General features: G+C 41.2%; 1 protein-coding gene across 1 annotated transcript in view; it reads left to right on the forward strand.

Moving 5' to 3' along the window:
- The window catches only part of rnf43 (ring finger protein 43), an 87,870-nt gene that overhangs the window by 41,097 nt on the left and 19,001 nt on the right, over positions 1-27,772 (forward strand). Inside the window, exon 2 of the mRNA XM_079565837.1 lies at positions 10,447-10,560. Coding sequence (XP_079421963.1) covers positions 10,447-10,560 — 114 coding nt within the window. The remainder of the gene's footprint in view (positions 1-10,446; positions 10,561-27,772) is intronic.

The raw sequence follows: 27,772 nt of genomic DNA on the forward strand, positions 1-27,772 counted from the left end.
GGTGCGCACTGAATGGGTGCTGCTGCCGGATGCTCTCTCATCGAATGCAATTTCTCCATCTGTGAGATCAATAAAGTACCATCTTATCTTATCTTATCTTATCTTAATCGACGAAAATATGACAATAATCGACGAAAATAAAACAAATAATCGCTGAAAACACGACAAATAATCTACATAAATGCAACAAATAATCGACGAAAATATGGCAAAATGAGACGAAAACACGACAATAAGAGACAAAAACGCGACAAAAACGCAACAAAAGGTGACAAAAAAACATTGAAAAAGCAACAAAAACAAAGACTAAAACATGACTAAACTAAAACTAAAACAATAACACAATGAAAAGTGACAACAAAAGCAACTAAAACATGACAAATTATCTACAAAAACACAACAAAAAGAGACAAAAACAAGACAAGAACACAAAGACTAACACAGACTAACTCAAATGCAACAAAGAAACAACAAAAGACTGACAAAAAGCAAACTGAAAAGCAACAATAACACAATGAAAAAGCGATAAAAAAAGTGACAACAAAAGCAACAAAAACACGCCAAATAATCTACGAAAACATGACAAAAAGAGACGAAAACGCTAAAACAAATGTGACTGAAAGGCGACGACAATGCGACACGTTACCATCGGTTCTTTTGATTTAGCTTTCCACTGATGAGGCGCAACACTGGCCTGTAGTCTGTAAGCTCCAGTCGAGAAGCTTTTAGATTTGGGTAAAGCCGAACTGGAGAAAATGTGCTCGGTTAGAGAGTAATCCTGTTACATAAACCTGGTTAGCTTCAGGTAGATTTATGAACGTTGACCCCTGTGTCACAGCAGCACGTTTTTGCTGAAAAATATCAATGTTTAAAGGGGAACCACAGCGTGTCATTTCCAAATAAAAGAGGGGTGTTTAAAGCACCGACAGAGCTCGCTGTTTTATGTTTTACTTCCAGCGTGTTAAAAAAGCACCTGTTACTTGTTACCGACGAGCGCCACACTGTGAGCTCATTCTACTCAGGAGGAGCAGGATGTTAGCTGCGCTCCTAATTATGACTGCACTAGTTTGACAGCCTAAAATATTTAAGCTGTGATTTGAACTGGGTGTGTCCTCAGATTTTTTCCCAGCGCTTGACTCTTCAAATGATTTTCACACCTTCAGTCTGTGTTTGTTGTGTTTGTAAACTTGATATTAAAGCTCTCGTAAAGTCAACAAAGTCAGCTATAGCCTCATATCTGAAAGAAATCTCATGGTGTTGGACGAAGGCAAAACAATCTATAAAAATGAAGCTGCCTGTTATAGTTATAGTTATAGTTATAGTTATAGTTATAGTTATAGTACAGATGCTTCTCTTTTGTGTTAGACGTTATTCGAGCCGGTGACACTTTGAGAATTGCTGGGTTTTCTGTCGGGACTGATGTGGCTGGACGGAGCAGACCTGAGTGCCAGATACTGTGGGGACCATAGAGATCACCGCAGTGCTAACAAACCGCCGGGTTAGCAAGCCGCTGATTTGTTATGACAGGGAAGTGCTCTGTTTACGTTGAACTGTGAGCTTTGAAATGTATCGGCTAATGCTAACCAAAGCAGTGCAGGCGCGGGGCGGATGGAGTCGTCCAGTTTGATGCTTGCAGGATGTAATTGTTGGGGGAAAAAAGGTCATAATGTAACTACAATAAAATTAGATACACTACAGATTTGTAAATACAAAAAGGCTCCATCAAATCTGCATATTGTTGTCATGTGCCTCTATAATTGCAGTCTTTGTCGTCGGCTAATTGCAAACATTCACATTGCATCAGCATTTGGTTGCGAAATGTCTGTGTTGTTCATATTTGAAAGCAATCACTAAAAGCTATCATTTTGGCTATAAAAGGTTCCCAGGGAATTTCCCGTTCATTCTGTCACATAGCAATTGGTTGGATCTATTTTTATCGTTTCAGTTTGGTGACTAAAATAAACTCCATTGCAGAATATAATCATTATGTATTTATCTAAATAGGAATGTGTCATAAAGCACAGGTGTGGCACAGCTTGTACTGGAGGTCACAAAGATTATACCAGTTCCTGATCTCCTAATATGGACATTTAGTGGAGCAGCTTAAGCTCAGTTCTTTATTTTTTGGAAGCCAAATCATTCCCTTTGTGATAACAGCTGCAAAGTTGAGGATAACTTTGGCGCTGGATGAGAGAGAGAAAGTTCTCCTCTTACTTCTTAACTACAGAGGATGACTCAAGAACCTTCATTGAAGATGGACAACTCCTGTATGACTGAGAGCCTACACAGACAAGTTTGGCATAAAGGTTTCCTGTAACCTTGCGTTTCAGAGCACGAAATTATCCAAGAGTCTTTCAATGATATCTATACTATACGTTGATCAAGATATTCGGACTATTCCCGCTAATTACATATCTAGAATCTAGAACATATCTAGAACCTTTTAATCTCATTAAGTCAACATTCAATTACTTATCTCTACACTACTTTGCAAACGCATTTAAGCCTTGCCTCATTTTCTCTTTCTTTCTTCTCATTCTAATCCCCTTCATAAAGAGACGGTCTGACGGCCCGGGACTCGGCGAGAGCGCTCCCACTTAAAGAAAGCGCCCAGGCAAATTTGGGACTCGTGGTAATTATTCGGGCCTCATTATGGGATCGAGTTTCCCCGAGTCATTCTCTGTGGTAACCGTTACTGGATATGGGGCTGACACTGTCAATAAAGCCAAAGGAAAGATGACACGCTTTTTGTTTTGACAGGACCAAAGCTGTAATGCTCCCATTCGTTTGCATTTCCAAAGAGTGAAGAGGCCTCAGAAGCCACTTTTCCAGATGCCCCAAAAGGGGAGAGGGGAAAAAATGCTCCCTTGGCACCGGGCGACCTGTCTCGCTCAGCCAGCATCCTTTCATGAAAATCTACTTAGTGTGGGTCATAAGATACAAGGCTGTCTGATTAAGGAGTGTGGTTTGACAGTGTGTATCTGTGACATCTATGGCTGCAAGCCCCACCACAACGTGAGTGAAGGAGCGGGCGTGCTTTTATTTGGCTTGGGCTGCGATGACTTTTGAGATGCAGGACAGTCACAGCCCCAAGCCTAAAAATAAACACAGCATTGTTTGGTATGTGAAATGTGTTTGCACCTCGTCTTTTCCAAACTTCATCAGCAAGCAGCTTAGTTTTTAATGTATAAATGGAAGGACAGATGTGAATGATGATGTGATATGAGTGTAGATTCTGAAGCAGCCATTGAGAATAATTGAATTGGTTCAACAATATCTGGAGAGAGTATGCAATGTGCTGAAATGTTGTAATTCTCTATCCAGTCATTCTTAAAGGAGGGTTATTTTGCTAAATGTACTTTTTAAGCTTAGAAATAATGGCTTATAACGGTGTTCTGGTGAGGAAAGCACTTCTTCTTTGTTCGTCATGGCAGGGGGCTGACATTGCTGTGATACCACCCCTAGTGGCTCGGGGCGACTCCAAAAGGTTTGCTAAAGCAGTGTTTTTCAACCTTTTTTGAGCCAAGGCACATAATTTTCATTGCAAAAATCACGAGGCACACCACCAGCAGAAAATGTAAAAATAAAATGTAACAATGTAGCCTATATTCAGTCGTTCTCATCAAAGTGTCTTGAATAGGAACACCTTATAGTCTCGCTAGCCACAATGCCATTGATCATCACAAATGAGCTACCTGTGGCCACTTACTGATTTGGAAGAGTATTACATGGTTACCCGACATTCAAACAGACATTCGCACAGACATTCGAAAACTGTACATTATTTGCGGATAATGAATTTATTTAAAAATATAAAAAATGGTGAAATTACATAATTTCCCAAGGCACACCAGACAATATCTCACGGCACACTAGTGTGCCACGGCACAGTGGTTGAAAAACACAAACATGGAAGCCAATGGAGACTTTACACGTGTCAAAAACAACTTAAAAGCCTGACTTCAAAGACTGTTTCTAAAAATACAGTCTATTCCTGTGACAATGCTGAGAAGAGTGAAACCGTTTTAACCACGCTTTAACCACGTTTTTGTTCTATTTGTTTTAAAAGTGTTGGCTTTGGGGGATTTTGGAACATGCTCTGTGGGAGGAGACTCAGGTAAAGACACGCACTTGGCACTGAGTCAGTGTACTGGATCAAAAAATAGAAGTAATGAAGAAATTACTAAAGATCCGCACAATTGTTTTCTCCCCAGCTTTTTTATATAAGCTCTCCAGGTGACGTAACCCTTCTTTAGACAAGGAGACTGAGCTGCATCATGGATTCTCCTTTGAGTGGATTAAATGGGAAGGAGTGAGCAATGACAGTCTTTTAATATATGTCTATGATGTTGTCCCACTTACGCATCTTTGAGTAATCTTTGGATCTTCTCCTGTGGCTATTCTATTCTGCAGCTCCCAAGCGGCTCGTCCTGAGGTCCTACATATCCAAGATCTTTTGCTAAGCTTAATCCTTTCATCACAAACTCACCATAGTTCACCCGCACAGACAATTTTTTCCCCCCTTTTTGAAGAGATGGGAGGTGGGAGGGGCTTACGGGGAGAGCCTGTAAAAACCAGGAAGTGAAACTACTGGGTATTTATTTTTGTTTCAGCTTTAGTGGATCAATATTGCATTCTCCTACCAGCAAAGTGTAAATCAGTGGTGAAGATGTGTTTGAGATTATTAAAGGTGCATTACGCAACTTTTTAATGCGAAAAAGAAAGTTGACATGAGTGTGTATTTGACCTTGTAGTGACTCAGCGTCTGTATGAGTCGTCAGCATGGCGCCGTTACCTTCCATCACAGTGGCGTCTGAATTAATTTTTTGGAAGGTTATCTCTGCTGACGAACCCTCTCACCAGAAAACTTACAAAACAATCGATCCTGGAGCGTTGTAGAGACCACTGTGATCCAAAGTAAAGGCACCATGCTGGCCACTCATACAGTCACTGGGTCACTACAAGGTAAAATACGTGCAAATATCAGCTTTTTTTCGCACTTTGCACCTTTAACGAACACTTGCAAAAACTACATTGCTCCACTTTTGAAATAAAGGATTATGTATTACTTGAAGACTATCCAGTTTTATTAATGGCTCAAATAAAGTGCATGCTCTCTCAGTAATCAGACAGCGATTTGGGACTGCACCCCTGAAGTCACAGGATCCCGGTGGTGCTTTAGAAAAGATCGGTTTACACATGCTATACATCCACATGCACACACACGCTGAGGTGCCGTTAGCTACAATAAATATCTGCCTTCTCACTCATTAGCTTATCCTGCTGCACGGCGCTCCCACACTGACGGTAAATGCTCCTTCACAGGCTTCATGGATAGTTGCTGGTCAGTCAGGTGATCAAAAGTCATGTGTCAAAAATAAGGAGCTGAAGAAAAATCCCCGGGTAACCGCTGTGTCCCTTATACACGTGGGTCGCTCCTTTTGGCAAGCGCTTTTTCCCGCTACACCAACACAAACACCTCATCAGTTTTTGTGCTCTGGGCACATTCGGCTGCCAAGTCAAACAACTTTGGTTTGCACTTTTTTAAGAAGTGGCAATATTCCTGAGTGTAATCAACACATCAAGTTATTTCTGTTCAGTGTACTGTAACCAATAAAAGCAACAATCCCATGACCGCTTCTTCTGATGCATATTTGACCCGGAATAAATCACTGGAAAAACACTGTAAGCAAAACATAGTAAATCTGCGTTGTGTTCTCATCACTCTTGCTGAAATATTTTGCTTTTGACAGATGGTTTGTTCGTTTGTTCGTGGGTTGTAAGAAAGAGAAGGTTCAAAGCGACCCGCTACATTTTTTCGAGGCTTTCTTCTTGTTTTTTTGTTAGATTAGTATAAATACTAAAGCATAAATCTTATAATGTTTCTAGACACTGGTGGTAAGCTATCATTCTATCCCTAGATGCCCTTGACTGACAAAAACGTGGCTTTCATTCTAAATTGCAGCCTCTCTCCTCAATGGTTTCCTTGTTTTTGATCCTTAAGCATTGTGGTAATAGATCTATACCTTTTTCATGCTTGTTTACATTGTAAAGTATGATGGGGGGAAAGTCTTTGTTGTACTTCCATTGAGACAAGAAGCGCTTCTGCTGTGACATGTCGTAATTACCTGTACATGTTTACATAAGTAGCACCGAGACATTTCTTTGGATCTCAACCGTAAAGATATACAAAAGCAGCCTGTTGTCTCCCCTCATGTGAACCAAACTGGCAACCGCTCCTCGCTTCGGGATATGACTGTGAACTGGCATGATTTATTTAATAGAATAAGCTCATATGCTGTGGATGTATTCCTTTCATCGCCTTCTGTTTGCGCACAGCGTTTCAGCCGGTGGTTCCTTGAGGAAGCCCAGGTCGAAGAGCAGATGGTAATTGAGTGGAAGAGCTCGACGAGAGGTGCAAGGCCTTTGAGCTTCCCCACTAACGCACTCTGACATAACTGCGTTGGGCTCCGGTCCATGCTGGCAGCACATGAACTGCAAACGGTCTCTTGCTGATTATTGAATTGCAGACGCGGGGGGAAAAAAAAAATATCTGGGAGGATAAGCTTGATGAGAAAAGAAGTAGCGATTTCTCACCACTGCGGCGTATTTCCTCCGTACGCCGTTCGGGATACTGTTCAATCCTTGCCTTGGAACATTTTTGGAGTTGTCTTTGAGGAATGCCTTTAATCGCTGCTACAAAGGAACCTTGGGACATGTCGCCGTCAGTGTTGCAACAGATCCAGACAGATGAGAAGAGAGAAGAGAGCATTGTTAACCGTCTGTGGGGAGCTGTTTGCGTGCCCCGCGGTTTCTGACTTGAGTTCCCAGGCCCCTTTAGGCTCAAATGAAGACGCTTCAGTCTGTCCCTTTCGCCGTTTATAGCCTATCGCAGCGTGTCTGTAAGTGGCGGACGGCACTCGAGTGGCACAAGGAGAGGGTTCGCAGCCATTTCATTGTACGGAGTGTGGTCGCATCGAAAATAGACGATAATGTTTAGTCTTGTGCACGTTGCAAAACATAGAGGCTGTGACCAACAAGATTGCTGCCTGCAGATCCTCAAAGCGAAATCTTCTGAATGTGCTTTTTGTTTGTGTACAGCATGATATAGACATCCCCTGAATAAAGGCCCACAGCTATGTTTGGGCCACACCGGTTACTTTATCAAATAAGATGTAGCTTTTATTAATCACACACTAGATGAGTTCGCACCTCTCAAAGGCTTGTAATAATAATAATGGGTTATGTATATTGCACTGTATATGCTTGACAAGCTTCTCAGCGCAAAACTGTAGTAATTATTCATTCATTTCATACATTTCAGTAGTGGTAAGACACCTTTGTAGCCTGACAAAAGCAAGGTGGCCAATATGTGGCATTGTTCCTTCACACACACACACACACACACACACGCACACACACTTTTACCCAGACCCTAACCCTGAACCCTAAGCCCCTAACCCGAACCCTAATCTTAACCCAATTCTAACCCCAGCCCTGAAACCACATCTTGACCCTCAAACAGTCCTTCAAGGAAGTGAGGACCACCCAAAATGTCCTCACTCTCCAAAAATGTCCTCACTCTGTCTTCTTAAAAACTCAAACTGGTCCTCACAATGTCGTGATTACAAGAGCGCACACACACACACACACACACACACACACACACACATTACATTCTTGTAAGCGGTAGGTGAAGTGTCTTGCCCAAGGACAGGACGCAATGACAGTCTGCACCTGCGGGAGCCAGGATTCAGACCGCCCCTCTACGATCTGCACCACAGTCTGATCAGTATTTTAAAGTCCATGCTATACTTATGTTAAAGCCACACAACGTAGAATTTTACACACTAAATAAAATTGAAATACAAGCATTTATTTTATGACATGGTATTTTCGTCACTGAAAAATACCTCATAAATGTACAAACAAACATGAGCTTTTGCTGTGAGCAGCTCAGCTCTCCTGACATGACTGTAACTTTACCGGGAGTGGGTACGTCTCCAGCTCGTCTCCATGGAGATGACGACTAAAGGCGGCAGAATTATAGATTTACACAGGTTAGGTCCTCATCCAAATCCATTCTTTGATTCCCCACTGCAGAAATAGAATTTTCTGTGTCGAGCTGGTCATTAGGAGCATGTTTTTTACTGATGGCAACAGTATAGTCTAAAATGTTACGCAGTGTGCCTTTAAGAACCAAAGAAACTTATCTAATATCATGGTGTTTTCAGCTGTGAATTGACATTGCTCTTTCTCTCAATAAAATCGCTGTTTGATTTGCAGAGGCGGGTTACATTTTCTCAAGTACATGTACTTAAGTAACTTTTTGAAGTAATTGTACTTCTGTGAGTAGTTTTTTCATGCAGTACATTTTACTTCTACTGTACTCTTACTAGTACTAGGAAATAGTAACTCGTGCCACTGATGAAATCTTTATCATCTTCATTCTGGCACATTAAATAGAGGTATTTTGTGCATTGTTCATGTATTTCTTCATAATAATTTATTTTATATGTTTTTATGGCATTTCCTTTGAAAATATTACAATTTTCACATTATTTCATGTTTTGTTCCTCATCATTTACGTCACGACTGAAACATAAAGACTGAAGCGTAACGAACTTTTACGCTCAAACAGTTACTCAGTACTCACAGTACTCAAGTAAAATAGTCTCCTAGTACTTTTTTACCCTTACCTGAGTAATAATTTTGGCCACTTTTTACGTCTACCTGAGTAAAATTAATTCAAAGTAGCGTCACTTTTACTTGAGTAAATATTTTTGCTACTCTACCCACCTCTGTTGATTTAAGAATGTGCATTCAAATACAGAAATATAATTGTACAGTAGCAAAAAATTTAAAGTTCTTTTGCATATTTTCTCGCTATCCGGCCATGCTTATATGTATAAAAAACAAACTAAACTAAACAAGGGCCTCTTTAATATTTCCCATATAAATAAGAGAGCGGAGGTCATGGCATCTCTGAGGTGGCGTCATTGAAGGACGTTTTTGTGACTTTTCTGTGAAGGGCCAAGTTTGACTGGAGGTCTCTAATTTGGGCCTAGTAAATGTGGACTGGTTGAGGCAGCTGGCAGAGTGGCCAAAGCTGCAGGCCAGGGGTGCAGGGTGTCGTGCTGCCGGCCGTCCCGCTCACTCTATGTCATACAGCAGCGTGGCTTTGGAGCACAAGCATCTGTCATGTCACAATTATTCATCTCCACTTTTAGCTCATTTCGGATACTTTGAACATTAATGATTGTTCGGGGTCCGGGGATGATCTGTGTTTTTTGTGCCATCAAACTGTCACAGTTATTGGCTTGGCAGTGGTCTGACTTTCTCTGATTCTCAACTCTTCTTTCATCCTCCTCCTCAGTGACAGCCTCTGTGACAGACATGCACCAGCCCTTGGAAGTCCATTACGTCAATTGCCCAGCTCTGGGGTGCCAGCTGTTGATGTCACCCTTGGGTCTTTTTAATTTAGAGATTTCCGTTGGGTGCGATGAGTGAGAGCCCCATGAGCTCAGCCACATCAAGAGGCGCACCAGGACAGAAGCAGTCCTGAATGGGCAGAACGGGACAGTACAGACCAGGGCAGGACTATCCACTGACAGTCACATATAGGATAGGAGGCCACTGTTATGCTGGGGTTTTGGGTGTAGTGTTTATATTGAATTATCTATAGATGTACAGCCAAAGTCGCGCAGTGGTTTCTGAGTGTGTTGGGTGTTGTGGAGCCGTCCCGCTCTCTTCCTTGTACCCGTGACAGCATGTCTGTGACTCGCAAACATCGCTCCTATCCCTTGAGCTCTTAAATGCTGCCTTTCAGCAGCTCTGAATTTCCTCCCTTTCAGAGGGGATCAAATGTTCCTCCCAGAGACGAGCTCTCATTCTTTTAGTCCTCAGGCTTTGGGTGGGAGTGAACATCGCCCTGCATGTAATTGATTTTGTGGGGTGCCAAAGTTTTTCCTCTTGATATCAACTGTGTTGGCTTTAGAAAGATAACGCCTCACTCTGAAGACGAGGGGCTCTAATGGGGAGCAACTGTTTCTGATGGCATGAATGCAGCTGTAATCGTTCTGTCACTTTAGAAACACTTGCTCACTAGGATTGGTTTAACGCTCCCAAGGCCAGTTTATGTGCTCAAATAATCTTGTTACGCTGAACGGATCAGAGACATTCAAAGATCCATTCTTTCCCGCGCAAACAGGCAACGTCGTAGTTTATCATTTAAATAATCTTCCTGACATGTAATGGTGTTGCGATTAGACTTTATGTTTTAAAATAATTATTTCAAGGTTTCCAACAAGGTTTTGTTCACAGTGCATATTTTACACATATAAAAAAGCGTTCATACTTGCATTTTGATTTAAATTCAATTGCGATTAATCAGACAAACCTCTAACTATATTTGAATGTCTGACACTCTTCCTTTGTGTCTTCCAGTACCACCCTCTGTCTCTGTGTAACACCAGTGAGGATGAGCGGCAGGACAGCGACTTCATCACCATCGTCAAGCTGGAGCACAGTGCCCCGCGCTGCCTGCCTCTGCTCGATAAGGTACGTGTCCCATACGTGGCCTGCTACAGCCCTGCACAGAACAGCTCAGTGTGACACCGTGCACTAGACAGTTGAACCGTCCCGCCTGCTGTCTCCTCCCGGCCCCTCTTCCGCTTCTGGATCTGGCCTTTAAAGAGGAGATGGAAGTATTTGGCAGGTGCTTAAGGTTTTGTTCAGTGATCTTTCCGAGCCAGCGCTGGGACAGGAGGGGCTATGTAGCAAGTGGCAGAGAGCCCTGGCTTTAGATGTGAGACTCTGAGGCCGCAGCTGTCCCCGGTCCTTCCCATCCCAGCCGGCCAGAACCAGACACTTCTCCTCCACTGCTCGCTTCTAATATGAAATCATGTCCATTGCTTCCACCCACAGCGTTTAATGTATGTCTAAGTGCATTACAATTGACCCGGATCCCTAAGTGTTCTAGCAAGCACACTGGCGTGATTTAGAACTCGCTGCTGTTTTTTCAGACTTTTTCAAGTGGGGACAAATTAGCAGGCAGGAGTATAGTTAGATGACTGGCTTTTTTTAGTCTGTTTTCTTTTCCCCCTAATTTAAAGCCACATTGAGGAGCAGCCCGCTATGGCGCCCATGCTGGGACAAATTCCCACACATTAGCCCTTGTTCCCCTCTCGTCCTGCTGGTCCTCTGTCGTCAGCGGGAAGTGGAGCGGCCGCGGCAGTACGAGGGTGAGAGGGAGGTGTCTGTTTTGATTAAAGTCCTAATGGCAACACAGTGTTATCCCATAAACAAAGCGCTGCAGTAGCACCGTGGAACAAAGCCGGCTGCTTCCGGCTCTTTCTAGGCCTGTTGGATGTTGTCCATCACAGAGCGGTCGTTCACTCACACAATACTTTGTTTTCTTTAAAGTCAGTATGTGCTGTTTTGTTTTGTTTCCTCTTAAAGGTAATGTAATGGCAAGCTCGCAACAAATCATTATTTAATGTCACAGACTTAGATCAGTGGTTCACAACAGATGGACAAACCTTCAACTAGGGATGCGCCGATCCGATACTGGATATCAGATATCGGAACAGATACTGGAAAAAATATGATATCGGTTATCAGCGACAAATATCGGATTCTGAACCAATACCTGTTTCACCAACTAAATCTAAGTTAATATGGACACGCTGAGCCTCTGAACCTCTGAAGCTCAGGAGAATTGAATCGCTGAGTTACTTTTAACCACAAATGTATTTTTAAGCAACACCATGCTAATGCTAACGTCAATTAATCAAAGCTAGGACAGAAATTATCATTGGATCCCCCACTAAAATAAAATAGCCACTGCTGGAGTGGCCAAGTGTTTGTATTTTAGTATATGAAATGCTGTTTAACAATAACTGATAACTTTAGAATTGTATATATTAAAGCAGTACTAAGCAACTTGTTTACCTTAATAAATCATTTTATAGTCCCTCTGAGGGCAATACAAGTGTTAATGGGATGATTGGGGGGTCTTTCATCTCCCCCTGGTGTCCCTGGCCAGAAAACCACAATTGCAACTTCGCTGCCACCGGGTAGGAGTCACCAATACACACTAATAGAATCACGAAGAAGAAGCTAACAGGCTAACTGGCAATGCTAACTGCATTTACAGCCAAGTTTGAGTGAAAAAAAATTATCTCCATTGTGTAAATGGATGCACAATATCCCTCTCTCGCTTTGTCTTTTCTGTCAGCGTAGTATTTACTCTCATGGACAACTGCAGTGGCGCTTACGGCCTCTGGGGGCTCAAGTTACTTAGTTCTGCTTTAATGCAGTCTAATAGCCTGTCTTATACTCAAGGATATTCAGTGTAGAAAAGTCCAGGGATCCTTGCGTAATGTTTTCTATTAGTTTAATAATAGATATCATGATAATTGATCTGTAACATCTCGTCTGAAAGAAAAGATAAGGCTTTATTGATCTGACACTGGAGAAAAGAGGCCCATTCACCATGCCAAAGTAGCACTCACAGCTGCCACTTTTAAGAAAGTCTCTTGTTATTGATTAATATCGGATATCAGCAGATACTGAAACCTCCAGTATTGCTCTCACAACAGATTCTATTTGTAGCTTGTTCTTTTTTTTTCCATATTAAAATAGATATTTCTCTTCAGAGTTTTGTTCATTCAAGTTTAGTTCATTCACAAGGCGTACTCTCTAAAACTATCTACTAACTACTGTCAGTCTGCAAAGGCATGTGACCCACTAAATATGGTCCCGTGACCCACTTTTGTGTCCCAACCCATCAGCTGAGAACCATTGACTTAGATCATATTTATTGACTGGTTCATTGAGTATGTAATTTAAAGAATTTCCACCCAAAAATCAATTAAAAAACAACTCTTTTTATAGCTTTTAAAATCTGAAACATGACAATATTAAGTGGTTTGTGTCTCCGCCTCACAGTTAATGAGATGAAAAGTAATAAACTGACAATAGTGAAGAGATATGACTGCTAATCTTTCACTACAAACTATAAAGTGGGCCATTCTAGTTGTTTTTACAGAAATTGTTGGCTGATGCCGATTGCCTGCATTGCTTATTTGGACCTCTAAGACCTTTGACCTTTCCTGTAAGTCAACGTTCTTGTATCCGCTTTGAAATCGGCGGATCACATTGAGGGAGGGGGGAGGGAGGGAGGGGGGGGGAAGCTGGCAGAGCAAGTGAATCTGTAGTTTGGAAAGCATGCGTCTCAATAAACCGCTCTCCGGCCACCTGCATCCTCACTTCCCCTGAGCCGTTCAAAGCTCCGGGCCGCGCTGGATTTATTGGGGGATTGGGAGGCGCAGCTGTTGTTGAGTGGCGTCCATGTTTGGGACGTTTGAACAGACACGGCCCGGGCTCTCCTCTGGACTGCACTTGTTTACCCTGCCGTCTGTGCCCGTGTCCCGCTCCACTGATCTATAGATACTCGGACAGCCGCAGGAGGGCTCATGTTGCACCGCACGCACTCGGAATAGACCGTAAAGCAAACAACGTGCGCTGGGAAACCTTGAGGCATAAGGTTTCATTGTTGTCTTTTGTTTTTATTTTGGTGTTCCCTGTCGTGACGCCGAGGGATGTGTCAGATTCCAGTCTTGATTTGCAGCGATTGCCAGTGTCTAATGCTCTTGGTCTCACATTATCTGCCGAGTGGCTAAGAAAAGGCCTTTGTCTTCCTGCGGCGCTCTTTGAAACATTGTCTACACATAGCGCAGCTTCTACAAATCAGATGTCCTTTTGAAAATATCTTGGCATTGAAATATCATGGATTTACAGAAGGCCTGACATAACATCGGTCCTTGTAGATCATCACAATAAAGATATTAGTTTGACTGTATTAGGTGCAGTATGTTTCTAACTATCTGTACAACATGTCACGCACATTGACTGAATATTATATAATGACCTGGCAAGTGAGAATAGCACCGATAATCACTTCTCGAGGCGTCAGTCAGTGGACTAATGATGTATGATACTGTTTTTGAAAAGCTCATGCCGTACAATGATCTTTCTTCCCACAGCACAGCATTATTAGAGGAACATGTATTAGGACCGGGCCAAGATCTCGCAAGATCAAATGCCATAAGATTTTCCAGCTCTGAGTAGATGGATATTGTGGATTTTTCCTTTCATCTTACGGCGCTGCATCCATTGTACTCATTGTGGACGGCTTGAAGGTACTTGAAGGAATATCTAGTTAAGAGTTACCCACCAATGTTTACTTAATATATCGGTTTGCATTTTTGAATAGACAGACTGTTAGGTAAAAGGAAATATTTCATCTATTTATTATTACAAATGATGTCAAAATGTGTGTCTCGGCCCACCCAAAGTTGCAAATGCTGCACATAATAAAAGTCATCTGTGTATATATATTGAGTTTAAAACAATAAATCATTCAATCCAACTAAACATTTACATGCTCAGACCAATGTCTCTGATCTGATGTAACAATTTAGTCATTTTTGCTCCTTATACACAATCAATAGGCGAGGAAAGCGCTTCCCTTTTTCCCCTGGTGACTCCAAAAGATGGTAAACAGGGTTCCTATGTAGCTTTGGGCCTCGTTTAAACTGCTGAAAAGCCTGGCTTTAAAAACTGCTATGACCCATATGACGACGCTGAGGTGAAAATTTTTTAACCACGTCGGTTTTTGTGCATCAAATATAAAAAGTGGAAGCCTGAATCTGTGATTGACAGGCCCTGGAGCTCAGAGGAGGCTCACAGATGCAAGGAACAGGGTTCGTAGAAGGAGTTTGAGCAGCCATGTTAATTTCACATACCATTCATTACTATGAATGGGGCTGAATGGAGCACCTGTTATCTCTTCTATCTTACATCTATGTGCACAATATAAATAATATAAATATGCACAAGGCAAGGCTAATTGTTGAATGCCATGTGTACACGAAGTGGGTCATTTAGCATCTGCTCAGCAAGTAGCGTGTGTAAAAGGTGATCAGCAGCAGAACCATTTATGCATTTTTTTACTCACACAGTGTTGTCTTATTTACATGAGATGTGAGGCCCTAATACTGTAATACAGGCAATATCAAACGCCAACAAAATAGCGTGTTTTATTCTTCAGCTTGCACCTTCTATTGGCACCTGCGTGGATATATGACCCCCCAAAGTAATTCAAATGCTTTACAAGTATTTCAAATTAAAAGGAAAATAAAATGAGAATGGCCCGTCTCTCATCTTCAGGAAGGTGCATAAAACTGAAATGCAGCCTCGCCGTGTTTAGTCCCATCTCTGGGAACCAGCAGGAGATGTGTTGTGGTGACTGCGCCACAGTTTAGGAGAAGTTTGTGGGACTTTTGTGCAAAAATGAATCAGAGCGACACAGCCAATGTCTTGTCAAAGAGCACACAAGTCACAGTCGGCAAATCATCAAACTCTTATAAATTGCAAATACTGTGTGTATGAAACAATCATGCCAAAACAAGGGCTCATCTTTCTCTCATGTTGGGATGTTGCAGTTTCTCCCACAGTCAAATAGTCTGAGCGTTCAGAGAGTCGGAGCCCCTGTCTGAACTTGTTGAAAGCCTTGTGTATTGATTCAGTTCCTGGGAGATAAAAGCGCTTTGGCCTCACTCTGAGCGCTAATCCTATTTTCTCTAACCAGATTTTAATGTGGCTGTTTTTGTCAGTAGCCAGGATCGCGATTAAGGGGCGCCTCCTTTCACTTTGATTGACAATTTTACTCCATGTCTCTAATCTAATTGTCAGAATGTGCGTAATCTGCTCATTCTACCCCGCGCTGACAGTTGTGTATCCGTAGTCTGTGCTAACGTGCTATTTGGAATCTAAAACAGGAACAACGTCGGTGCATCCAAGACCTCGGGATGAAAGCGGCAGATCTCAGAGCGCGGAGTCTGCTGCAAAGGCCAATATAAATATCCCACAATGCTAGTCACGCCAACGACATAACCAACAAACCAAAATGACACACAAGATACATAGACTGTAAATATTGATACAGGCAGCTGCGTAAATGAGGTTGTCACTGAATGCGTGGTGTAGCTTTGCTGTGGTGGTATTTGCATATTTATTCTTGTGTAAGTGTCACATTACGATAATTTGTCGTGCAATTATTCTGTGTGTTTCTGCTGAACGAGGATCAAAAGTGGATCAATCATTTGCCAGGTTGACTCTAGCCAGCAGGTTTGTTTATCTTGGAATCAGTCTGGCAGCAGTGGAAAAACAATAAATGTGCATTTAAAGGAGAAAAATACGGTATACTTAAAGCAGTACTAAGTAACTCTTGCCCCTACAGCATTGCCCATAAGCGCAACTGCAGGTGTCGTAGCATGATACGATTTTTAAACTTATTAATTGTCTTGGAGAGTAAATACTACGCTGACAAGAAAAGGCGAAGGGAGAGAGGGATATTGTACGTCCAATTATACAATGGAAATATTTTTTTTTTCATTCAAACTTGGCTGTAAATACTGTTTAAAGTGATGCTAGCCCGCAGTTAGCTTTGCCCGTTAGCCTAGCTTCTTCTTCGTGATTCTATTAGTGTGTATTGGTGACTCCTACCCGGTGGCAGTGAAGTTGCAATTGTGGTTTTCTGGCCAGAGACACCAGGGGGAGATGAAAGGCAAGGCAAGGCAAGGCAAGGCAAGGCAAGGCAAGGCAAGGCAAGGCAAGGCAAGTTTATTTGTAGAGCACAATTCATACACAAGGCAATTCAAAGTGCTTCACAGTTGCATAAATACAAGAAAACAAATAGAATCAATAAAAAACATCAACATAAAATTAATCAATTCCAGTAAAAGGCGAGAGTGCAGATAAAATACTTTCAGTCATATGCATCGGTAAAAAGAACTGTTTTCAGCCTGGATTTGAACATTGTCAGAGTTGAGGCCTGTCTCACGTCCTCATGAAGACTGTTCCAGATTTTAGCTGCATGAAACTGAAACGCAGCCTCACCGTGTTTAGTCCTGACTCTGGGAAAGACCCTCCAATCATCCCATTAACACTTGCATTACCCCCACAGGGACTACGAAAAGGATTTATTAAGTTAAACATGTTACTTAGTACTGCTTTAAAGTAAAAAAGTTGATATTTGTGTGTATTTGACCTTGTAGTGACTCAGTGGCTGTATGAGTGGTCAGCATGGCTCCTTTACTCTTCATCACGGTGGCCTCTACAGCGCTGCAGGAGCAATTGTTTTGTAGGTTTTCTGGTGAGAGGCTCCGTCAGTAGTGAAAACTTAAGATTTCTTTCCTAACGTATTATAGCAATTTTTGAACATCCCAGTTCTTCACAGGGATAACTTTATTTGCATGTTTCACCGGGTTCAGAGTCACTTCTCAGGGTCACTGTCACAATAATGTAAAGAACAACCTACCTGCTTGTTCATGAACCGTGTCTTTTATTACAGTCGAAAAATAATCATGTAATAACAACGATTCTCTGATTTTGAGTTTAGTGTTATATTTTGATCTTGATTGGATTGCAATTAATTGTCTCTTCTTCTTTTGTATTAATTGCGTGGCTTCAGGAACCCTCGAACCAAAGTACCTTGTTCATGGGACGCTGAAGTTAAATGATGTGAGGCTCTTTGACTGAAAAGGAAGATTCATATTCAAGATTCATTGCAACAGGAACTTGCCTCGTATCTTCCTTTTTATTTCCTTCTGTTCATTGTTATTTGGTCTTAATTCATCGATTTTAGTCTTCAATAAGTGTTGTTGATTTTACTGTGCTTGAATAAAGTCAGGATGGCTGGTTGATCTCCTGGTTCTGCTTTTGGGCCTGTCCTTTTGTAAGTTTGATCGTAATTTTGTGATGTCATTAATAAGAATAATAAGTCCACCAATGGGTTTATAGCACTGATCCATGTTACAACTTCATATCACACCATCGTTAACCTCTTAACCCCCACCTTAGCCAAGTGCATTTTCTCCAGTTCAGCTTTACCCACATCCATAAGATCACAGCCTAGGGCGAGTTTAATCAATGCCTCATTTGAAAGACCTACAAAACATCTAAATCAGTGGTTCTCAACCTTTTGGAGCCGCGACCCCCATTATAACAGTTAAAGGGATTCGTGACCCCCGTCTAGGTTACACCATGAGAAATAGGAACACTAGCCTACATAATTCTTAAAAAACAAAGAAAAGAAAAAAATGGCTAAAATATATTCATGAAATTATGAACAAATAATGGCATTCTGGTAAAATAGTAAACGTGGTACAATAAAATATTAGGTTATATGCAAATAAAAATATGTATATCTTATCTAAATTATCTGGCGACCCCCCAAATTTGTCTCGCGACCCCCAGGTTTAGAACCCCTAATCTAAATGGAGTTTTTTCCGTTGGGTTTTCATCACATTTTTGCCACATTTTCATCGCTTTAAGTCACTTTTTATGTTGCTCTTTTTTGGGGCTTTTTGTTGCTCTTTTGTTGCATTTTTTCATTGCTTTTTTTGACACTCTTTTATTGGGTTTTCGTTCCACTTTTTCGTCATATTTTTGTCACTTTTTATTCGCTTTTCTGCTCTTTTGTTGCATTCTCATCATTGTTTTCGTCACTTTTTTGTCACTGTTCTCTCACTTTACTGTTGCTCTTTTTTGTTTCATTTTCATCGCTTTTTTTCGTCTCATTATTGTGGCTATTTTGACCCTTTGTTCAAGAAGCTTTTAGATTTGGGTGAAGCTAAACTGGAGAAAAAGTGCTCGGTTCAGGTGGGGGTTAACAGGTCAAAACCTAAATGACAAAAGCCGTGTTCGAACGCCGGTTAATTTCCTAATGTTACTGTAAAACTAAACCTTCACTCACCCTGACCTGAGGTGACGCCTCCGAGTGGTTTTACGGTTAGCTTAACTTTGGCGCGGGGAGGACACGAGGAGACAGGAAGAGGCTAAGGACAAGGAAAGCCCTCTGAAGCGTCATAAATCTCCGTGTTCATGAATGTTTTTGTGTCTGTGGGGGGCGACATTGACCCCGGGCTTTGAGAGAAAACCACTGGATCCTGCGCTTTCGGAAGCTGCGTCCAATGACTTCGGTGCTTAGGAGACAACTTAAGACGAGAGAACATCTGGAAAAAGCGGGAAATATTTAGCTTTGAGTCAATGCAAAAAGCAGCAGGTACACAATGGACATTTTGGCTGGTGCTTTAAAGTTTCTTTGTTCTTTGCTTCATCAATGTCAGACAGCAGCCACTTATAATCTTCCTCAAAAACTACTGCCTTTTACTCATTTGTAACCTTCCCTTAAACACTTAATTCTGCATTTTTCGACGTCCCACATGACAGGTCACTTACTCAAAGGTTTGCGAGGCATTTGGGGACATTTGTGAATGTGTTTTTCAGTTGCGCTCGCTCTGGGTCAAGCCTTTTCTTCCTGTTATTCCAGAGATCGTGTTGCCTCTGTGTCTTGGCAGATTGGTTTACACGTCTTTGATCTGCGCTTGAAGCGTCTTCGGTTGAAGTTGAACTGGCTTTCAGGTCACCATTGTTGTCGCTTTACATCCTGTACAGACTCGCGTTCGGGGTTTAATTGGATGTAAATTGAATCGCGATTGTAAACGAGCTGCGGAGTTTCTCAAAGTGCGGCCTGTTTGAGTCGATTAAAAAATGATTAGAGTTAATTTCTTTTATGTTTTAGTCATGCATTTAAGTTTGGTGTTTCCTGTTCAGACAGGGTTCACACCTTCACATAATTTAGACTAATTAGATCTTTGTTGGACCAGTTGGACCTGATTTGTTTCACATGTAACGGGTCTTTTCGGTGCGATTTAACTTTGCAATGTGACTAAACATACACTGAAACTGTGTGGTGCCTTAATACCAGTGGTTCCCAACTCTTTTGGCCTCACACACCCTTTGAGTCTTCCATTACTACTCAAAGTACGCCTTAAAGCAGAACTAAGCAACTCATGCCCCTAGAGGCCATGAGCGCCACTGCAGATGTCGTAGCATGTTTTTTTACTCATTAATTGTCGTGAGAGTAAATACTACGCTGACAGAAAAGACAAAGGGAGAGAGGGATATTGTATCATTTTTGTCACTCAAACTTGGCTGTAAACACCATAGATAAATATAAAGGCTAGATGTCTTAAGGCTGTGTCACTTCCGGCATAACCGGCGGCCATCTTGCCACAGGGAAGCTTTCTGGCGAGCTCAAGTAAGTGACTGATCACAAATCCTCTTATCTCGCTGAAATCTTCACAGATTTACAAACAGTTTGGTTTCTTCTTCTGAATGCTGGAACATGTTGAAGTAAAGATTTTCTTTCTTTATTCATTGTATGCAGTGTCATACCTACATCTCTGAGGTTTATAACAAACTAAACCGTTTGAAGATCGGTAGAAAATGCAAGATGGCCGCTGTGTGCGGACGTTGCCCTCCATTGGCCAGCAGTGTGTATGAGACATCTAGCCTTTATATATCTATGGTAAACACTGCTGAAGTGGCGCTGAGGGGGAAACAAACTCTGCTTGCAATAATAATATAGATATACCATTGTAACCTCTTAACCCCTGCCTGAACCGAGCACATTTCCTCCTGTTCGGCTTTACCCGCATCTAAAAGCTACTTGAAAAATAAAGCTGAAAACGAGTCTAAAAAAGCAACAAACGCCACAAGAGAGCGACAAAAACGCAACAAAAATGTGCCCCAGAAGCAACAGTAATACAAGAAAAAGGTGACTAAAGAGCGACAAAAAGGTGACAAACACGTGACGAAATCTCAACAATATAAGTGACAAAAACGCGGCCAAAGAGTGATGAAAAAGCAATAAAAAATCAACAACAAAACCAGGAAAGAGCAATAATAAGGTGACAAAAATGCGATGAAAAAGGGACCAAAACATGACCAAAAAAAATATGGAAACAGTTCAGTTTTGCGTAAAGAGGAACTGGAGAAAATGTGCTCGGTTAAGGCAGCGGCTAAGAGGTTAAACTACTCTAAACATTTGAGAAATATTGTCAATTACTGTAAAATTTTCAAACAGAACACCCTATTAGGCAATATATTATGAGCCACACTGGCATTTGTAGAAAGTACTGCTTTACTTTGGGCTAAAATTGTCTGGTTCACACAATGAAGCAAACCTGCCAGTGCCTACCCCTGTTATACAGTGTGTACCGGAAAGTACTGTGCAGCCACTAGAGGGCAACTTCAGCGCCTTGACCTAAACCTTCAAGACCCTCCAGCTTTTCTAACAGGACATGATTTATGTAAAAGAGTTGACAAGTGTATGGAAAGATTGTCCATCTTGTCCTGGACACTGTGCTGATTATAGCGACTCTTACGGCCTGTCTCTTCTGTTTGTTCTGGACTTTCCTTTCTCATTTCCTTTGCTGCTAAAGTTAGCCCCCGCTTCAGTGCTCCATATCAATGCAAAGATAAGTAGGACGTCCAGACAGCTCAAGTTTCCCCTACTGCAACTTTGATATCCACAAGTCATCAGAATCATTAAACAAATGACAAAGATCAACGACCTTTGAACTTTGTCTAGACTTTCCGACCTTTCTGACAACAGCAAACTTTCCCTTAACTGTAAACCCCTATTCTCAGTATAGTACAATCTTTATTGAAGAGAATGAGCTTATTTGTCCAAACCGGGAGTGCATGACCAGGATCATGCATGTTATCCTCACACACCATGTGAACGTGCAGAATGAGAGTTCAGAGTCCGGCAGCCTGTGCTATTCTGGACTATATGGGTTAGGCAAAGTCGCTCGGTGGTTATTCCTAGTTTTTCAGTGTTGCTTATCTGTTACATAACAAATCAATAGAATCACAGGTGGCTTTGCTAACCTGTGCAACCTTTTCTCCGGATTGACATTATCTGCTTTGCTTGTGTGAGAGACTGGAAGACCACGACACTGGACTTTTGCATGTGCAGATTGTTACGTCTTTCTCGCGCTTCACACTTTATTGTTGTAATGTAATTCATATCAGAAGACTTTCCCTGATGTTACAGTCCTCACGTTGACTCTCTCTGGATTCTGCTGCAGGCGTGGACAAATCCTGTTCTTCTGAAGTTGCATATCCAACTATAAAATAAAACAAGCTCATGTATTTGAAATGAGCGTGTATGTGCCCCAGGGCGAATGGAACAAAAACTATTATTTGTAATCCAGCTGTCTGTGTATGTATAGAGTATTTGCATGAGAACTGTGATTGCATTGATTTGAACTAATCACAGCCATACTCTATGTTTCAAATGCAAGGCCCATGGGCTAAATCAGGCCCGGGAGATGAGTTAATCTGGCCCGCGACTTGTAGAGCAAACATTTCTGAAAATGTAAAAAGAAAAGAAGTTCCTGTTTGAAATTATGAATTTTGAAAGAAATAATCAGAATCCAGCCACTAGATACAGCGAAAATGTTAATGTCTTAACCCCCACCTGAACTTAGCGCATTTTCTCTAGTTTGGCTTTACCCAAAAACTAAAAGCTTAAAAAAATGTATCAAAATAGCGACGAAAACAATGCAAAAATACGACAAAAAAGCAATGGAAAAAACAAAAACAGAAAAATGTCTCAAAAAAAAAAAAATAGTAATAAACAAAACATGTTGCGACCACTTCTGTAGGTCTTAGCTTTTAAATGAGGCATTACACTGTTGCTCTCCAGTTGAGAAGCTTTTAGATTTGGGTAGAGCCAAACTGGAAAGAAATGCACTTGGTTCCGGCGGGTGGTAAGAGGTGAAAAAAGGGAAGAATTCTGCGCATGTCCAGAAGGGAGCATGTGAGATCAGGATATAAACAACACATTAAAGCCGCGTGGTAGCACTTTGAGAAACTTGTGACACAGGGTTGTAAAGCGCAATACAAGTGGAAGCCGTTATTATTAGGCTACAATGACAATGACCAAATGAGCACTATTTTAAAATCCCAGTGCTCATATTGTTATTATTATGTTATTAATTGATTGAATTTTGCTGTTTACATTATACGTATGTGTGAGTTTGCCCCCCCCTGTTCTAAGTCTCCACATTTGACCCATATATTTATCATCCATCAACGTCTTCCCCTTAAGTGCGTCGGGTTTTGTGTGTAAACGAACCTGTCAATCATTTGCATATTTTCTCCCTGCACTTTGATTGGAGATAAACATGAAAGCGCCTCACTTACATTCCTGCTTTAAGAAAAAAAAAAAAAAATCCACTAAAAGGCCAGGCGAGTGTGTAAGCAAGCACGTTTAACCTGCAGTGACAGTCTAATAATAATCAGTCATGCTTAAATACACTTGAAGCCACGCGTGACCGTTTGATGTGCGAGTCTTTTGGCTTAGAAGTCGGGCCGGTCTCTGGATCACGACCTGCGCCTGTCGCCTTGACCCGCGCTGTCATCGCCTCCATCAGTGAGACGTAAGAGAGCGGCAGAGGCTGTAGGTGCGATGTTCGCCCTGGCAGTGAGTTTGCTTTCTGCAGGCAGAGGAGGAACAAGCAAGTGTTATGTGTACGACTGGTGTTGGGCTTTTCGTTGTTGTCGTCACTTTTTTTTGTCATTTTTTTGTCATTTTTTTGTCTTTTTTTGTCATTTTTTGTCATTATTTTCCACTTTTTTGTCATATTTTGCCCCTTTTTTGTCATTTTTTTACCACTTTTTTGTCATATTTTGCCACTTTTTTGTCATTTTTTGTCATTTTTTGCCACTTTGTTTGTCATTATTTTCCACTTTTTTGTCATTTTTTGCCACTTTGTTTGTCATTATTTTCCACTTTTTTGTCATTTTTTGCCACTTTGTTTGTCATTATTTTGCCACTTTTTTGTCATTTTTTTTTACCACTTTTTTGTCATTTTTAGCCACTTTTTTGTCACTTTTTTTGCAATTTTTTGCCACTTTTTTGTCATTTTTTGCCATATTTTTGTATTTTTTTGTCACTTTGTTTGTCATTATTTTCCACTTTTTTGTCATTTTTTGCCACTTTGTCATTATTTTCCACTTTTTTGTCATTTTTTGCCACTTTGTCATTATTTTGCCACTTTTTTGTCATTTTTTTTAACCACTTTTTTGTAATTTTTAGCCACTTTTTTGTCACTTTTTTTGCAATTTTTTGCCACTTTTTTGTCATTTTTTGCCATATTTTTGTATTTTTTTGTCACTTTTTTGCCACTTTTTTGCCACATTTTTGTAATTTTTTGCCACTTTTTTCGTCTTTTTTTTTTGGATCACTTTTTTGACATTTTTTTGTCCTTTTTTGACACTTTTTTGACACTTTTTGGTCCTTTTTTTCACACTTTTTTGCCACTTTTTGGTCCTTTTTTTGACACTTTTTTGACACTTTTTGGTCCTTTTTTTTTACACTTTTTTGTCACTTGGTGGTACTTGCAGCATCCATATTTTATAAAGTGGTATGTGTGGTGATAAGTTTGAGATCCTGAACCCTTAGTTTAAGTGGCTTCCTCCTTGTTAAACGATGCCCACATCCTCTGCAATCCTGTAAAAAGTAAATTCCCGCCCTGCTCCAGCCTCTGCTGCTTTGCCTTCTGGGATATTCGGGAGCATGGCACGCCCCAGCTGTGGCCTCTCTCATCCGCGTGTCTTGTCCTCTGCCTCTCTGCCAGCGTTGCTAAGCTAAACAGCGACTCGGCACGTACATACAATCTGGATGTTTTCAGATGCTTGCGCTGTTTTCCCAGCTACTAGCGATTAGCAGCTTGTTACTCCAGTTTTCTCACTCTTCTGCACTTCCCTTTTTCTGGCTCCGCACCGCAATGGCACATGGGGTGGGGACTTTGCCCCGCGGTGGAGATCGTGATGTGTGTGATGTGAGTGTGTCAACAGCTTCGCCGCAAAACTTCTGAACACAAACACCGGGATGGAAAAGCGCCTCGAAAATAGAAACGTTGGAACGTCACCTGAGTGTTTGCATCCGAGGAGCGCCAAGAATGTCCTGAGCGGCTCACTCATGTTAAAGCCAGCGTTTATCTTCCGCACATCTGGGGATGAAAGACAGCTACGCTCATTGCACTAATTACATTTTCAAACTATGAATACAAGTGCACAAGCCGACCTGTTGTTGGTTTGTTACGGCAAGTCTGTGTGTGCTTTTTAGTAAGTGTAAAGGCTAATGATTTTACAAATGGAAACACTCTCATTTTAAACATTTATTATTAGATGTATTTGCATAAACGCTATTAGGCAAGAAGGAAGGGGAAGTAAGTAAACTCAGGTAAGTGCCCTGCGTATGCACCGGCACTCTACATTCTTAACATAGATATCGTGCAGCACTCTTTAGTAAAACATTTACAATAAGTACAGTGTGTCAAAAGTCTTTATGATGTAATCCAGGGGTTCCCTCTTCTTTATGATCAGAAACATTTATTTACCAAGCGTTTGCTCATGTGCAAAACATGTAGCACATGCAAAATCAGCTGCAGAGTCATATGTGCATTGTTTCCTCATGCAGCATTCTCTCACTTAAATGTCAGATTTGGGGCTCACACTATTTTGAATAGATAAATTAAGTGAAACACTCCCACAAATAGCTGCAAATAGAATATTTATTTTGCGTCATGATGAGATGGCATCACTGTGATATCGTTCATAGACATAATAGATACAGACGGCATCTCTGGAATCGCCCTTATATGGTCATGTTTGAAGCAGTTGAGGGGAAAACAAAGGGGAGAAAACTCTAATCATGCTACATGCTAACGCTAGCTACAACTGCAATTTTTTTTGCTTCTACTGGACCCGATTTAGACTTGACTTTATTTGTGTGTGATAAATAAGTTAATATTCCCGCCAGAAAACGGCTAAAAAGAGTTAAAAATTGTATGACGCACTTTTTACTTCGGAAAACTTTCTACATTTTAGTTCTCTGACATTGTTTTTTAAATATTATACTATACTAAGCCCTGATGGTCGAAACGTGTTGGCTCGGCCATCTAAATAGCTTCTAAGTACTTCCTTGTGCTGTGCATATTTGTTTGGAGTGCCTGGGTTTGCTGTTTTTTTTTTTTTTTTTTATTAAATGTTTGAACAGTCATGTGTTGCTGCTGTTTTCTGCTCTAATTGTTAGGTCAGGGCTCACGCAGACCCTCCACCAGAGCCTTGGTCAGTGGGGACTGTGTTCTACAAAAATGTACAAAATCCTGTAATTTTGGTATTGGTAACTCTGCGCCCACTGACTTAAAACTGCAGACCGACATGAACAGCTACGACAGACGTCCGATGCTGTATTGTTTACCTTTAAAAATATTGTACATGTGTTGCAAATCAGCAGTTTTGCTATCACACTAAAAACAATGTAACTGATTTGTCCAATGCTATTATTGCGTCCATATGAAATGAATAAATAATGAATCAGTGAACATATTGTACGTGTGTAAAGTCGACACATTCTTATTCTGAAACCACTAAATAAAAACACATCACTGTAACATTGCTGGTCGTAAAGAATCATTGTATTTCCTCTCGCAGCTGCGTACTCTGACACGGCCTCCTCCAGCCTCATTGGCCCGGGCTGTTTATCTCCTTCCAATGGCGAGCACCTCCGCGCCTGTCCCGCATGTATTCCTGCTATTTGGAAGTGTTTGTGTCCCGAGGCGTCGCTGCTCCACATCTTTCACTTGTGTCACTTCAAAGGCAGCGCGCCGGGGTCAGGGTTTCATCAGCTTGTCGTCGCATCTTGGCACCGCGGATCAGAGAGCGCGAAGAGGAAAAAAGAGAAGGAGTTGGCCCTAAAAATAGCCCCATATGACATGCTCATAAACAGACACAGGCCAGATGAGGTAGGCCGGTGCCAAATTGCTGTTATTAAAATACCTCCATCCCAAACCGGTTTGGAGAGGGTTTGTGCGAGAGCACGGGGTCAGAATCCTCAATAATCTCTGAATCAGTCTTTAAGTCATTGATCAAAGAGAATAATTACTTCAAAGAGTCTCTGATTATTTGACTTTATTTTCTAATATTCCTCGATGCTGCGACAGTTAGTGTTGCAAATGAAATAAAATAAAGACACTTAAAGGAGCTATACCTGATTGTACAAAGAAACAGCGTTCAAATTGCTATTTTCTGGTCCAAACTCATCTCAAACTTTCCTAATGCATCAAAATTCATCACAGGGACTGAGTTTAAACCAGGTTTCACAACTTTCAGGGAGGAAAACTGTCACTGTAAAATATGCCTACTAGCCTGACATTTTATGACTGTTTAAAAGGCTTTAAAACCAGTATTTTTGGGATAAATGTCTGCTTTTACCATATACTAAAGGACAAAACCAATTTTATTCCAATAACAGAATAAAAAAAATCAAGGATAGGTCCCCCCAGAACACCTGGGGGGACCTGGGAGGAGGTGTGCGTGGATCGGGAAGTTTGGGCGTCTCTGCTGAGACTGCTGCCCCCGCGACCCGGCCCCGGATAAAGCGGAAGAAAATGGATGGAAAATGGAAGGATAGCTCCTTTAAGGAACAACCCCGGTGCACAATCAGACTTCACTGTCATGGTAAAATATTAATAACAAAGTCTTTTTTATAAGTAATAATATCAGGTATCACAAACTGTTATTGAAAGTTTGCAAAACACAGTATGAAACATTATAAGTCACAAAACCAGCATCTGTCAGCACTTTAGTGAAATTGATACATAAAACACAATGAACCCTGTGTTATCAGTAAAATCGTATGAGATTTTTGTTTGTTTTGTGTCATTTCGTTTTGTAATGGCAGACGGATCTTATGCTGATCACTTTATGGAGCAGCTTTCTGAGTCGTGGCAATATAAAACTAATGTTAAACTCATTTTATTTAGTTAGTCAATAGAAACAG

The sequence above is a fragment of the Gobius niger genome (genome assembly GCF_951799975.1).
Source record: "Gobius niger genome assembly, chromosome: 11".
Lineage (NCBI taxonomy): Eukaryota > Metazoa > Chordata > Actinopteri > Gobiiformes > Gobiidae > Gobius > Gobius niger.